Consider the following 13,544-nt stretch of genomic DNA (forward strand, 5'->3'; position numbering starts at 1 on the left):
CCTGACAAATCTCACACTCGTACTATGTCTCTCCGAAAAGATCGACTGGACAACCCTCCCATCTACTTTCTCAACAATCCTCCCCAAGAAGTTCTGTCGCTCAAGCTTTTGGGTCTCACTATCTGCCATGATCTTTCTTGGGAAAACCACATTTCCAAGCTGGCCTCCAAAGCCAGTCGCCGACTGGGCATCCTCCGTCGTGCGAAGTCCTTCCTCGGCACACCTGAGCTCCTCACCACATACAAGGCTTTCATCCGCAGCTCAATGGAATACTGTTCTCCCCTATGGGCCGGTGCTCCTGCCTCACACCTAGCTCGGCTTCACGCTGTCGAAACCAAAGCTTTCAGAATTATTGGAATCTCCCGCGATGAAGCTATCTCTGAGGGCCTTTCACTCACTCACCGCAGGCAGGTAGGTGGTCTTTCTGTCTTCTACGGACTCCTCTCCGGCCTTGCACCCCCAGCTCTCTCTGTGCTCTGTCCCCCAAATATTCCTACAGGTCGCACAAGATCTGCCAGCAACCCTCTGATGGTTAAACTGCCGAAATCTCGGCTGTCTGCTCACCTTCACTCTTTCATTCCTCTTTTCTCCCGCCTCTGGAACAAACTCCCTCACTCCCTTCAATCCCACTCCTCCCTCCAGGTCTTTAAAACAGCTGTTCACCACCATCTCTTATCTTCCCCCATCCAAAACCTTGATCTTTTCTACCCCCGCTAATTCACCCCAGATCCACCTTGTTTGAAATTCCAACTTCTTTCCTGGAAGTCCTGGCAGTGTCTATATGTTTTATACCTCTCCCACCGCCCCCTTCCCATGCCCCCCCCCCCCCCAAAGCCCTCGCCCTCTCTCAGATCTCTCGATGTCTCCATGTCTCTCGGTCCCTGCTCTCAAATGTTGTGTTTGTGTCCTTCCCCCTCTCTCCCCATCTTGTCTACCGCTCCCGATGTTATATGTTTTATGTGTCGGTTTGTCTTTCTGTGTGATTAATGTTCGCTCTTTCACGAGCCTCGATCTTGTATACAAAAAAAAGGAAAAAAAAGAAAGGTGTTCACTTCTACGAGCCACTCATCCACTGCCTTTTCCTGTTGGATCAGTTTGTTAAATGTCCTGGCGTAGTGATTGTGAAGAGCATCAAGTTGTTTTAGCAGAAATTTGGAATTCCATCTGGGCCTGGGCTTTTGAGGTTTGGCATTTTTGGAAGTTGTTTTCTAATTTTCTCTTCATCAATCAGCAACGGGGTCATTTCCTCTAGATGTTGCTTCTTCTTTTCCAAATTTTGGATCCAATCTGCTTTCTTGTTATGTTCTTTTCAATCTTCAAAAATTCCTTTCCAGAATTTATGCAGTTATTCTTTTTCAGGCGGAGTTGACACAATCTGCTTTTGTTTCCCCCAATTCACGGTAAAATCTCTTTGGGTTACTTTCAAACATGTTTTCTCCTGTTGTTTCGTTCTTCATAGTTTTTTTTAAATCTTCCCTTCTATAATTTCTATTTTGAGTTTGGCTTCAGCACCCAAGCACTCGAGGTTTCTGTTTGTAATTTTCTCTTCTGGAGTATTGCCTTTGGTGGTGAGATGGTTATCACCTTCTCAACTTCTTGCTTTAGTGCATAATCATATCTCTTCGCAAGGTGATGGTTTTCCTTGCTTGAGAAGGTGCAGTCATTATTTTTTACAGCGCACTTTCCTGCTGATTGGATTGACCCCACAGGCATAGTGTTTCCCCTATAAGAGGCCTATGACTCTTTGCTTGAGATATTTTTCTTCTTTTTATCAACACAAGATGTTTCATCGTTTCCCTGTGCCCCCGTCTTCATCACCTCCTCCCGTTCTACTGAAGGCCCCTCCCCCCGTGACCCACTGTGCAGCTCACCCAAGAGTCTGGACCATGCATGAGTTACACTGCATTGCATTCCGCTTGCTTTACTTCCACCTTCATTGCCAGGATTTACATCTGCCATCAGGGTCAATATCCCAAAATTTATTGGCACCTCAATGAATGTATCACTACGGTCTTCCTCGCAGCTCCGCCCCGATCTGCTCATCACAGAGCCTCGCACATTACTTGTCATTCCCAATCTCCAAATTCCCATGGGGACCTCAGCCATGGCCCCGCCAATCCTATCCCCCTTCATAACCTTCACTTCTGGCATCCGGAATTTCCCGCGGTTCATCGGAGCAATGTCTGTTCACAAAGCCCCGTCTGGTCACAAAGCCCCGTCGTCTGTTCACAAAGCCCCGTCGTCTGTTCACAAAGCCCCGTCGTCCGTTCACAAAGCCCCGTCGTCTGTTCACAAAGCCCCGTCGTCTGTTCACAAAGCCCCGTCTGTTCACAAAGCCCCATCGTCCGTTCACAAAGCCCCGTCTGTTCACAAAGCCCCGTCGTCCGTTCACAAAGCCCCGTCGTCCGTTCACAAAGCCCCGTCGTCCGTTCACAAAGCCCCGTCTGTTCACAAAGCCCCATCGTCCGTTCACAAAGCCCCGTCGTCTGTTCACAAAGCCCCGTCGTCCGTTCACAAAGCCCCGCCATCTGTTCACAAAGCCCCGTCATCTGTTCACCAAGCCCCGTCATCTGTTCACCAAGCCCCGTCATCTGTTCACAAAGCCCCGTCGTCTGTTCACAAATCCCTGTCGTCTGTTCACAAAGCCCCGTCGTCTGTTCACAAATCCCCGTCGTCTGTTCACAAATCCCCGTCGTCTGTTCACAAAGCCCCGTCGTCTGTTCACAAAGCCCCGTCGTCTGTTCACAAAGCCCCGTCGTCTGTTCACAATGCCCCGTCGTCTGTTCACAAAGCCCCGTCGTCCGTTCACCAAGCCCCGTCATATGTTCACCAAGCCCCGTCATATGTTCACCAAGCCCCGTCATATGTTCACCAAGCCCCGTCATATGTTCACCAAGCCCCGTCATATGTTCACCAAGCCCCGTCATCTGTTCACAAATCCCCGTCTGTTCACAAATCCCCGTCGTCCGTTCACAAAGCCCCGTTGTCCGTTCACAAAGCCCCGTCGTCTGTTCACAAAGCCCCGTCGTCTGTTCACAAAGCCCCGTCGTCTGTTCACAAAGCCCCGTCGTCTGTTCACAAATCCCCGTCGTCTGTTCACAAAGCCCCGTCGTCTGTTCACAAAGCCCCGTCGTCTGTTCACAAAGCCCCGTCGTCTGTTCACAAAGCCCCGTCGTCTGTTCACAAAGCCCCGTCGTCTGTTCACAAAGCCCCGTCGTCTGTTCACAAAGCCCCGTCGTCTGTTCACAAAGCCCCGTCGTCTGTTCACAAAGCCCCGTCGTCTGTTCACAAATCCCCGTCGTCTGTTCACAAAGCCCCGTCTATTCACAAAGCCCCGTCTATCACAAAGCCCTATCTCAATCTATCACACCTGGTGTGAGCAGTGCTTCGCGTGCATTAAGTTTGCCGACTCAACTCAAAATCCCTCCCCTTCTCAACGCCGACACCGTCCCCCTCTCATTGAAGACTGTGTGCATGTGTGTGCGAGTATGCATGAATGTGTGCACATATATGTGTGTGTGTTTGTATGGATGCAAGTTGTTCACACAGGTGGGTGGGCCTCAGGAGATGGAACAGAGATCTACTGGATCTCAAAGCCTCTGTTAGCGTGTGTGTGTGTGTGTGTGTGTGTGTGTGTGTGTGTGTGTGTGTGTGTGTGTGTGTGTGCATGCGCAACATGTCACGTGTGCACAACATATGTGCAACATGTCATGCACATGACACGTGCACACAACACACCACCGCACAACATGTCACACACAACAAGTGTGTATACAATACAACACGTGCACAATATGTATATATGTATTTAACACGTAAAGATAATATGTGTGCATGCAATACACAGCATATAATGTCACGCAAAGCAAAACCAAAAGCAAAACCAAAGCCAACACATGTGTATAAACCATAATTGTGCATGTGTATGTGCAAATTACAATCCATGCATGTGTGTGTACATGTGAGCATGCATGTGTGTGCCATTGCCACCAGTCCTCATTTTTCTCAGGCCCTCCTTCCACTCGGGTCCACCAAATCTCAGGCCCCTCTTCCACTCAGGTCCACCAAATCTCAGGCCCCTCTTCCACTCAGGGCCACCAAATCTCAGGCTCCCCTTCCACTTGGGTGTACCAAATCACAGGTTTCAGAGCAATCAGTTGGTAAATCAGAGATGAGTAGGGATCCAAAGTTTCAGGGGGAAACCCCTTCTCATCCCCCCCTGGAACCTCTGTGATCCAAAATCGAAAAATCTAAGACGGAGATATTGTGCGGGCCATCGAGTTTAAGGGCTGTTTCGGTTTTTAGAGCAATCTGTTGGTAAACAAGCATTCTGAGTATTGCGCTGCAATACATGTCCCCCACCGGCAGTCTGTCGCCCGGAAAACTGTTGGGGAAATTACCAAGGGTTATTTACGCACAGGTTCTGAATCATTCCCAATCGCTAATTACCTCAGGACGGGCTCACCTGTGATTCGCACTCAGGATTTCGATGTATACACCTTGCAGACAGGTCAGCAGAAGCACAGAAAATAAGTTGTTGATAAAGAACCTTTCGAGTCGCTAAATATCAGTAATTTATTATATTTTCCGGTTCACGATCAATGATCGATGTGTATATATATGTTGCTCGGCTTGGCTCCGCCCCTCACGAAAGCTCGCTGTGTCGCGCTTTTGACGTTCGTAAGACGAGGCTGAGGGCGCGTGGTGCGGCTTGAGGAGAACTCCAGAATAAACAAGAGATATCCATTTTTTTTTTTTCGTTTAATTAACGATATCTGCCAAACCACGTGCCCTATCGCAAATTCCAAAAGGACATTTTAGTAGACTGACATGCTGAACAGATTTGTGAAGTTTCCCCTCGATTGGATCAAAAATGAGGGAGTAGCTCGGTTTTAAAGGTTCATGCTTAAAAACGTCATAACTCTGAAACCATGTGACGCATGACGTCATGCTCGCTGACCTTTTTTGTTCGTCATGGGTATGCGATTCTGACTGCAAAGTTTGGCCTCGATCTGTTCAGCCATTGCAGAGAAACAGGGGTTTTCGTGTTTTCACGAAAAACAATATGGCAGCCGAACCGCGTGACCTGTGACGTCATAATTACCATTGAAATATTCTACAGACCGAGTCCCCCCTACGGTGAAAATTTGATCTCAATCGGTCCAATTATTGCAGAGAAAATCTTTTTTAAAGGAAATTAAAACTTAAAATGGCACCGAGTTAAGGCTCATCGGAATTATCAGAATTACCAAAGTTCAAAGTGTCATAACTTTGTCAAAAATGATCGAAACGTCGTGAAGTTCGAACTTGACCTGTAACTTATCATGAGGAAACCATGTGCCAAGTTTGAAATCATTAGCATTAAGCGTTTAGAAAAAAAGTCCGGAAAACTGTACATTGGTAGGGGACTAATAATGGACATGTCGGGATCCAAAGTTTGGGGTTTGACCCCCTCTGGAAGACCCCATTATCCGAAATCTAAAATTCGAAGCCGAAGCAATTGTGCAGGATACTGTCTTGTATTCATTTGTCAAGTTTAAAAACAATCAGGTGATAAAGGAGGAGTAGCAAAAATAGCAAAAAGTTAACAGACGGCCTGACGGACGACGACCGGATGGACAGACATCTGGACATCACGACCTATTTTATAAGTTAATCTCTTCGAGAATCAAGATGAGATGACCTAAAAATACTACTGAGTATGGTTAAATAAATTAGTAATGAATACAAAGTAATTATCATTGTTAAATGTTAAATGTTAATGCTAAGATTAGAAAAGAGAAAATAATTAATTTAATTTCCGTAAATAGAGGGCGTTGTTTTTTTCCATACTAACAACGGTACCCGCCCTATGGGCGGGGCTTCAATTGGGAGGCCCAAATGAAAAGGCAAAATATCAGAAATTGAAGGCTTTTTTTATTTTAAACGATTTATATAAACATCCGTTAAATCAAATCGCACGCAAATCATTAAAATCTAAACAGTATTTGTAGAATTTCAACAAAAGCCACATCACTGTTTATATCGGTAAATATTATTCCATCGTGTTTGGAAAAACTGAAAAATTGGAAAAATTGGGAAAACAATATAGCCTATTTTACTCCAGGGGGTCCCAGGATTACCCACCTAAACCTGTACCTGGGAACAGACGGACAGACAGACAGACATTTGGTGAATTATAGTAAGATGCTTTTCATCGTGCAGTATTTCGTTGATTTCTTTTTTTAACACAAATTACTCAATGTGTGCAACATTTGAAAGCGGGAACATGCCAAACATTGCTTGGAACAATTAACACCATAGCCCTGCCAAATATGAGGAAATCTGCAGATGTGGATGACGTAATTTGAAAACTAAAGCCTTTTGAGCCCCCACTGTCCATGGTTTACTGTATTTTTGTTTGTCACCACTTCTCTAAATAATGAGTCAAAACCAGAGCACAAACACAAAGCTTGCGTCCACAGCTTCCTCAGTATCAAACACACCTCCATGGTGGGTGGGAGGAGGCTATTCACTGGAATACACTTTTCTATACTTCGTATTAAATACCTCCCCCACCGAGTTGTTGCCCTGTCTGTCTCTGTCTGTCTGTCTGTCTGTGAAAAACATCTCAAAAAGTTGTGGACGGATTCGGACGAAATTTGGCACAAAGAGATGTAGCGTATGTGACAAGGACGAAATGATTAGATTTTGGTGAAGATCCGGATTCGGATCCGGCTACTATAATTTTTTAAGTGTTCTTCACCATTGGGAGATGGGGACAAAAACTATACATAGCAGGACATCTCAAAAAGTTGTGGACAGATTTCGATGAAACTTGGTGGAACGGTTGGGTGTCTGACTAGGAATAATTGATTAGGGATTATGGAATATAAGAACCAACTTTAGAGGCCATTTTTCCCCACAGAGCAGGGGTTGGCCTTTTTCGGGCACCGTGGGCCCCTTTTTGAAGCAATGTTTTGCGGCCGGATGCCCTTCCTGCCGCCAACCCTGTTGGTCGCCTCTTACGACACACAGGAAATTACCAGTGAAATGGTACTCAATTTGCCGACCTCTGAAGGATGACAGGCTGAGTCAACCCCCCGGGGTTAATTCAGCGATCAATCGGGATACAAACCCAGGATCCTAGGATCCCAAGCCGGCACCCTAACCGCTAAGCCAACACCATGCTCAGGGATTAGGGAATAACGAGGGTTATTTAATTTTAAAGTGATTCTTCACCATTGAGTGATAGGGCTAAAACCGATACATAGCACGATATCTCAAAAATTTATGGACAGATTTGGACAATACTTGGTGGAGTTGTTGTGTGTGTGACAAGGACGTATCAATTCAATTTTGGTGAAGATCTGAATATGGATTCGGATACGATAATTATTTAATTTTTTAGTGATTCTTCACCATTGAGGGATCGAGCCAAAAGCGATTATATAACACTAGCCGAAACCCGTGGAACATCCACGGAAGGGAGGATGTGGTGTATGGATAGAGTGTACCATTATGGATGGCACAGGGGATTTGCTTGTCCGAGTAAGAGTTAGGAAGAAAGATGAGAATGAAGAGTGCGTATATGAACAACGATCGCCGACACCGGCACAAATGCATGCTCTGGATTGTCCACTTTGTGGACGGCTTGCTTTCGCCTTCGCCTGTCCAATCAGCGGGCGCCTCGCTTCGCCTTCGCCCAGCAGACGCCAATACGATGGCGTCGTAAGATGGCGTCGTATCGGCAGTTAATTGGATGCTTTTGGGCCCCAACGTCGGCTAATTCAGATTTTTCGAGTATGGCTGTACGTGATAAACAAAGAGTGCGGTTCGTAGATCGTAAATCCATTAGTGCCGTGGGCATCGGGTCACTGGGTGCGGCGTAAAAGGGATAACAAAGTCGAGTCCTTACGCTATTATTATATAGATGATATTTAAAAAAGTTATGAACAAGTTATGAATAAACTTGGTGAATGAGTTGGTTAGGTGACAAGAACAAGCCGATTAGATTTTAGTTCAGGTCCGAATCCAGATCCGGACTACCAGTGGGATGCAAAACATAAACTGTTCAGCCTGGCAGAGGTATGCGTTCGTTCTACCGAGTGCAGTTCTAGTTTACATTTGATACTTTGCAATATGTCGCCTGTGATTGTATCTTTATGTCTTTCATTCAGCAACAACCACTATAAGCACAAATTCCTAATTGTCGTTTCTGTTGATGAGTGTCTCGAGATAATAGTATTAGAATAACTACAGTGGTAAATTTCCCAGACATTACTAGCTAAATACCAGTTAGCTAACAATGGGTATATAAATCTATTGTATTGTCATATTAACAAACAGCTCATGATGCTGGGATCCCAGGTTCAAATCCCAACATATGTACCACATGTATTTGTCCATTCTCTACTAATGTCTTTGTCCGACATCATGATTTATGTGCAAGCTCCTCCATGAACCTTAGATCACTGAAACAAAATGATTTAACCTCTTTGTTAGAAGTGGACAAAATGTTTTTGTTTCATTGTTTATTTGCATTCTTCTGGTCCACACTTGCTACCATTGGTTATGAGAACTAGGTCCAGTCACTTTATTAATAATTCTATTGTTTGGTGATGTTTCAACTCTTACAGCGAATGTATTTCGACAATATATTCTTCCTTAGCCTCGCTCAAAAGGGGAGAGGCTATTGGTGTGTGTGTGTGTGTGTGTGTGTGTGTTGTTATGGATTCGTCACTTCCGTTGTTGTGGTTCTCATCTACTGTAAACATTTTTGGTTGCATGTACTATTATTATTAACGTTTAGGTGAAATAGAGATAACTGTTTTCAAAAGGTAAAAAAAGTTAGTGTTTTAAAAGAAACCGGAAACCGGATCGGGAACCGGACGAGGAAGAAGAGGCGGAGCGAGTGAGGTCGGAGAAGGATCCGAGCTGCTTGGAGGTCTGGAGCAAACGCTGGCGAACGGGGGTCACTAGCGAACTTTGGGGTTTCCTGGGAAAGGGATTCCTGCGACAGAGTTGTTATCGCTGTGACAGATAAACCTGCGTGACAGGTTTTGCTGTTGATTCCAAAGAGAATCATTGGAGTGCCGTTACGTTTCGAGAACGGACCGTTGGCCATTTTGCCTCGTGCCTGATTTCGCATCGCTCCAGGTTTTTCACCTCGCTTCAACCATTTCACCTCATTCAGACGTAACCTGGTGTGTGTGTGTGTAACGTGGATTTTGAGTGTGAATTTGCGGTTCGCCGATTGGGAGCCGTTGAACGTCCATACCCGAAGGTGTGATTTCCCAGCCGCCTCTTGAGGACACTTTTGCCTATCTTTGGCAGTGTGACTGTCAACCGAGCGGGATTCTGGTCTCGATACAACATCGTTCTGACGATCACTGGAGCGTGAATCGACTTTGGTTTGAAGCTGGGACAGAGACATTGGGAATGTTATTTTCGCTCACTTGGAGCACAGTGAGTTATATTGTATGAAACTGATGGTACCATCATAGGAATGATATATTGGTTGCACAATTGATTAATATTGTTATTGTACTGTTATTCTTGTGTGACCTTAATACAATACTTGTTTGTTGGTAACAATTGGTGTGGTTTCACCATTGATCTTTGACATACAGAATAACACATCTTTCTGTCGTGACTCCTCTCGGGGCTCGGAGGTACACCGTGACCAGGGTTTTCAGAGGAGCACGTAACAGTGTGTGTGTGTGTGTGTGTGTGTGTTTTAAATCCTCCAGCAAGGAAGGTTAACATCCAGAGGTAAAACCATCTATACTCTAAGAGATGTTTGTGTGTCTGGGTGTCACAATTTTTCTCAGAGATGGCCGAACAAATCTTCGTCAAACTTCCAGAGGTTCATCAATGAGTGCTGGGGAGTGTTTGAGGCAAAAACAAAAACTTTTAGAATTTTTTTGGGAAAAAAGTTGGATTTTTAAAATTGCTCTATTGTGCCTAAGCCGTTGTAGCTATGTGAAAGGCACTATTAAATGTTCCCCGACCACATTCCTTATGGGAGCAGGGTACTGTTTTATGCCCCCACAAAATAATCGAAAAAAAAGCAAAATTTTATTTCTTCAAAATGTCAACAGGATTGGAACAACACGGGGCAATGCCGGATTCCCCTGTTAGTATACTATAAGTAAAGGTTTGAATAGAGAGGTAGCATTGCAGAGTTGATACAGCTGAGGATGTGGAGCTAATGATGTGGATCCTTGGCCGAAGTTATCCACAAACCCCAGGCCCTCAACACTCCCCTCCCCCCCCCCCCCCTCCACAGCAAGTACTTAACCAACCCTCCCCCACAACAAGTCCTCAACCACTCCCCATCCCAAGTCCTCAAACCCCCCCACACCTCAAGTACTCAACCCACCCTCCACTCCCCCCCTGACTGAATCCACTACAAGTGACTACACTACAGTGTAGTCTGACTCCACTACATGTCCTCAACCAACCCTCCCCCACCACAAGTCCTCAACCACTCCCCATACCAAGTCCTCAACCCTCCCCCACCTCAAGTACTCAACCCACCCTCCACCACTCCCCCTCCACGACAAGTCCTCAACCCCCCTCCCCTTCTCCCCTCAAAGCCTCAACCCAACTCTCTGTCCACTCTCTGCCCCCTCCTCGCTCTCCCAATACAACAACTCTCTCAAACAGCCACACAGCCAAATAGTTCAATCTTGGTTTCATCAGACCAAAGAATCTTGTTTCTCACAGTCCGAGAGTCCTTTAGGTGCTTTTTTGCAAAATCCAAGCGGGCTTTCATGTGTTTTTCACTGAGGAGAGGCTTCCGTCTGGCCTCTCTGCCTAAAGCCCAGATCGGTGAAGTGTTGTAGTGATGGTTGTCCTTCTGGAAGTTTCTCCCATCTCCGCACAGGATCTCTGGAGCTCAGTCAGAGTGACCATCGGGTTCTTGGTCACCTCTCTTACCAAGGCCCTTCTTCCCCGATTGCTCAGTTTGGCCGGGCGGCCAGCAATAGGAATAGTCCTGGTTGTTCCAAACCTCTTCCATTTAAGAATTATGGAGGCCACTGTGCTCTTGGGAATCTTCAATGCAGCAGAATTTTTTTTGTAGGCTTCCCCAGATCTGTGCCTCGACATAATCCTGTCTCTGAGCTCTGCAGGCAGTTCCTTCGACCTCATGGCTTGGTTTTTGCTCTGATATGCATTGTCAGCTGTGAGACCTTATATAGACAGGTGTGTGCCTGTCCAAATCATGTCCAATCAATTGAATTTACCACAGGTGGACTCCTATCAAGGTGTAGAAACATCTCAAAGAAGATCAAGAGAAATGGGAGGCACCTGAGCTAAATTTCAAGTGTCATAGCAAAGGGTCTGAATACTTATGTAAATGTGATATTTCAGTTTTTTCTTTTTAATAAATTTGCAAAACTTTCTAAAATTCTGTTTTCTCTTTGTCATTATGGGGTATTGAGTGAAGATTGATGAGGGAAAAAATGAATTTAAACGATTTCAGCATAAGGCTGTGACATAACAAAATGTGAAAAAAGTGAAGGGGTCTGAATACTTTCTGAATGTACTGTATATATATATATTGTAATGGATTTGAGAATCCTATATAATTGTTGTAAATATCACCCTCTGTAAATGTAATGAATCTTTGTAAATACCCCCATAATTGTAAAGGTCAAAGGTCGTCCCCATTAGTTAATTCATCGCATACACCTAGCCAATCTTAGAGCCTCTAAATAGTTATTCCCTTAATATGTGTTCCAGTTTAAGGCTGTGTCTTCCATTAGTTGACACTCCATTGCACCGAATCAAATAAGGATAGCTCCCCTTCAATAATGACATTTCCCAGCCGAACTCTCCCTCTCTGGGTAACGAAGCTTAACAAGCGTGGGGTGCGCGCCCCCTCAACTGGCCAGGCTTTGGAAGCGGCGTTCGCTGCTAGGATGAATATGTGCTCCGTGCTCTGTTTGGACAGGAGGGGCGGGGCTGGTTCGGGTTCGGCCCCATGACCAAATAAGGAGACAAGCCCGTGGCTCGCCACGAGGGGCACGCTGGTCGGCCCCATGCCCAAATATGGAGACAAACCCGTGGCTCGCCACGAGGGGCGTGCTGTTCGACTCCATGCCCAAATAAGGTAGCAAGACCGTGGCATTGCCATATAAGGCAACGAAACAGAGCACGGGGGAGGGCGGTACCCAAAGAGAGGAGGGCGTGTCACACCCGCGTTTGAGGTATGAGATATGCGTGCGACGATCGCGCAAGAGAGAACGAGAGGACCGGAGCAGATGACAAAAGAGCCCGAGGCATGTCAACGAAAGAACGAGCCCTGCTGCGTAGAACGACCAAGATACGTGTGCCGCCGCCGCCCTGCTCAACCTTCCAGCCCTGTGGTTCTACCTTCCTCTCCCTCCAGCCAATCCACTCTGCAATTCCCCATTCGTGTACGTGAGTTTGTTTTGTGTGTCTTGTCCCTGGGGTTAAGTAAGACTGTATAGTATAAGCTAGTATTTGCACTGTGTCCTTCTGATTCTTCCATTTCCTTGTATATTACTTTGATTGCTTTTCTTCCTTGAGTTGTGTGTAAATAATAATAAATCCCTGTTCTTCCTACTTTGTCTTCTTCACATTCGGTCGCTTTAGAGGTTTCCAAATTGAGTGTACGTGGCGCGATTCGGCCAACACATATGAATCGGGTTTAGCCCCTTCGATAAACGGCTCACGCCGCAGTTCGCTTCGCTCGGCGCAACCAATCTATTACGCTGCGGCCGTGAGCGGGAGTATTTCCTTGCGTACCGAGAGGCGCTGGTATTTAGGTAATAGGACGGTTGGGCCTAATACCCTACCCAGCGCCGACCGGGCGTGACGTCATACCCCCGGGACCACGTCGGTCAGTCATAGACGAGGGGATTAATCCCCCCTCGATAAGGGGAAAAGAGGCCGACATTGGGTTCCGTAACAATATATATATATATATATATATATATATATATATATATATATATATATATATATATATATATATATAGTCATCCATAATGAAGAAAAAAAAGGAATATAGAACCAGACCTCCTCAGACAATGAATTTTTCATCATCTAGTCCTCACTAGACGAGAGAAAATGAGGGTGTAAGTGTTTGATGAACTGTGCGATTGTTCTCAGGTACATTTCTCAATTCAAGAATAAGTTGTGGCTGGATCAACAACCACGCAAAATCAAGATGAAGACAATGGGACCTGTGAAGGTGGTGATTCCCTCCCCAAAAACGTATCTACGGAAGCATTCTCAGGAACCTCAGCTGCCTGAAAGTAAGCATATGGAGCTATGGAAGTGAAATATGGTTATAATGAGGCTCCTTGATAAAGTTGCACACTATAAATAGATGAATAGAGATGTTTGATTATTTTCTGGTAATTTTAAGCATCAAAGTGACCACAATGAGCAACCGTTTTGAAGATTCCCCTGTCGGATCTGCATCTGAATGCCGCATTACCATACAGATTGAGAGCCCAAAACGGTCTAGCGTCACGCCGAATGGCGTCATGTGACTCGATGTAATTAGGCCGAGCAACCTAAGTCAC

General features: G+C 45.6%; 1 protein-coding gene across 1 annotated transcript in view; it reads left to right on the forward strand.

The window, feature by feature from the left end:
- Window positions 1-13,544, forward strand: part of ENKUR (enkurin, TRPC channel interacting protein) — a 48,748-nt gene that overhangs the window by 30,340 nt on the left and 4,864 nt on the right. The window contains exon 3 of the mRNA XM_068124368.2: window positions 13,126-13,271. Coding sequence (XP_067980469.2) covers window positions 13,126-13,271 — 146 coding nt within the window. The remainder of the gene's footprint in view (window positions 1-13,125; window positions 13,272-13,544) is intronic.

The sequence above is a fragment of the Myxine glutinosa genome, chromosome 1 (assembly GCF_964187855.1).
Source record: "Myxine glutinosa chromosome 1, kmMyxGlut1.1, whole genome shotgun sequence".
NCBI classification, from domain to species: domain Eukaryota; kingdom Metazoa; phylum Chordata; class Myxini; order Myxiniformes; family Myxinidae; genus Myxine; species Myxine glutinosa.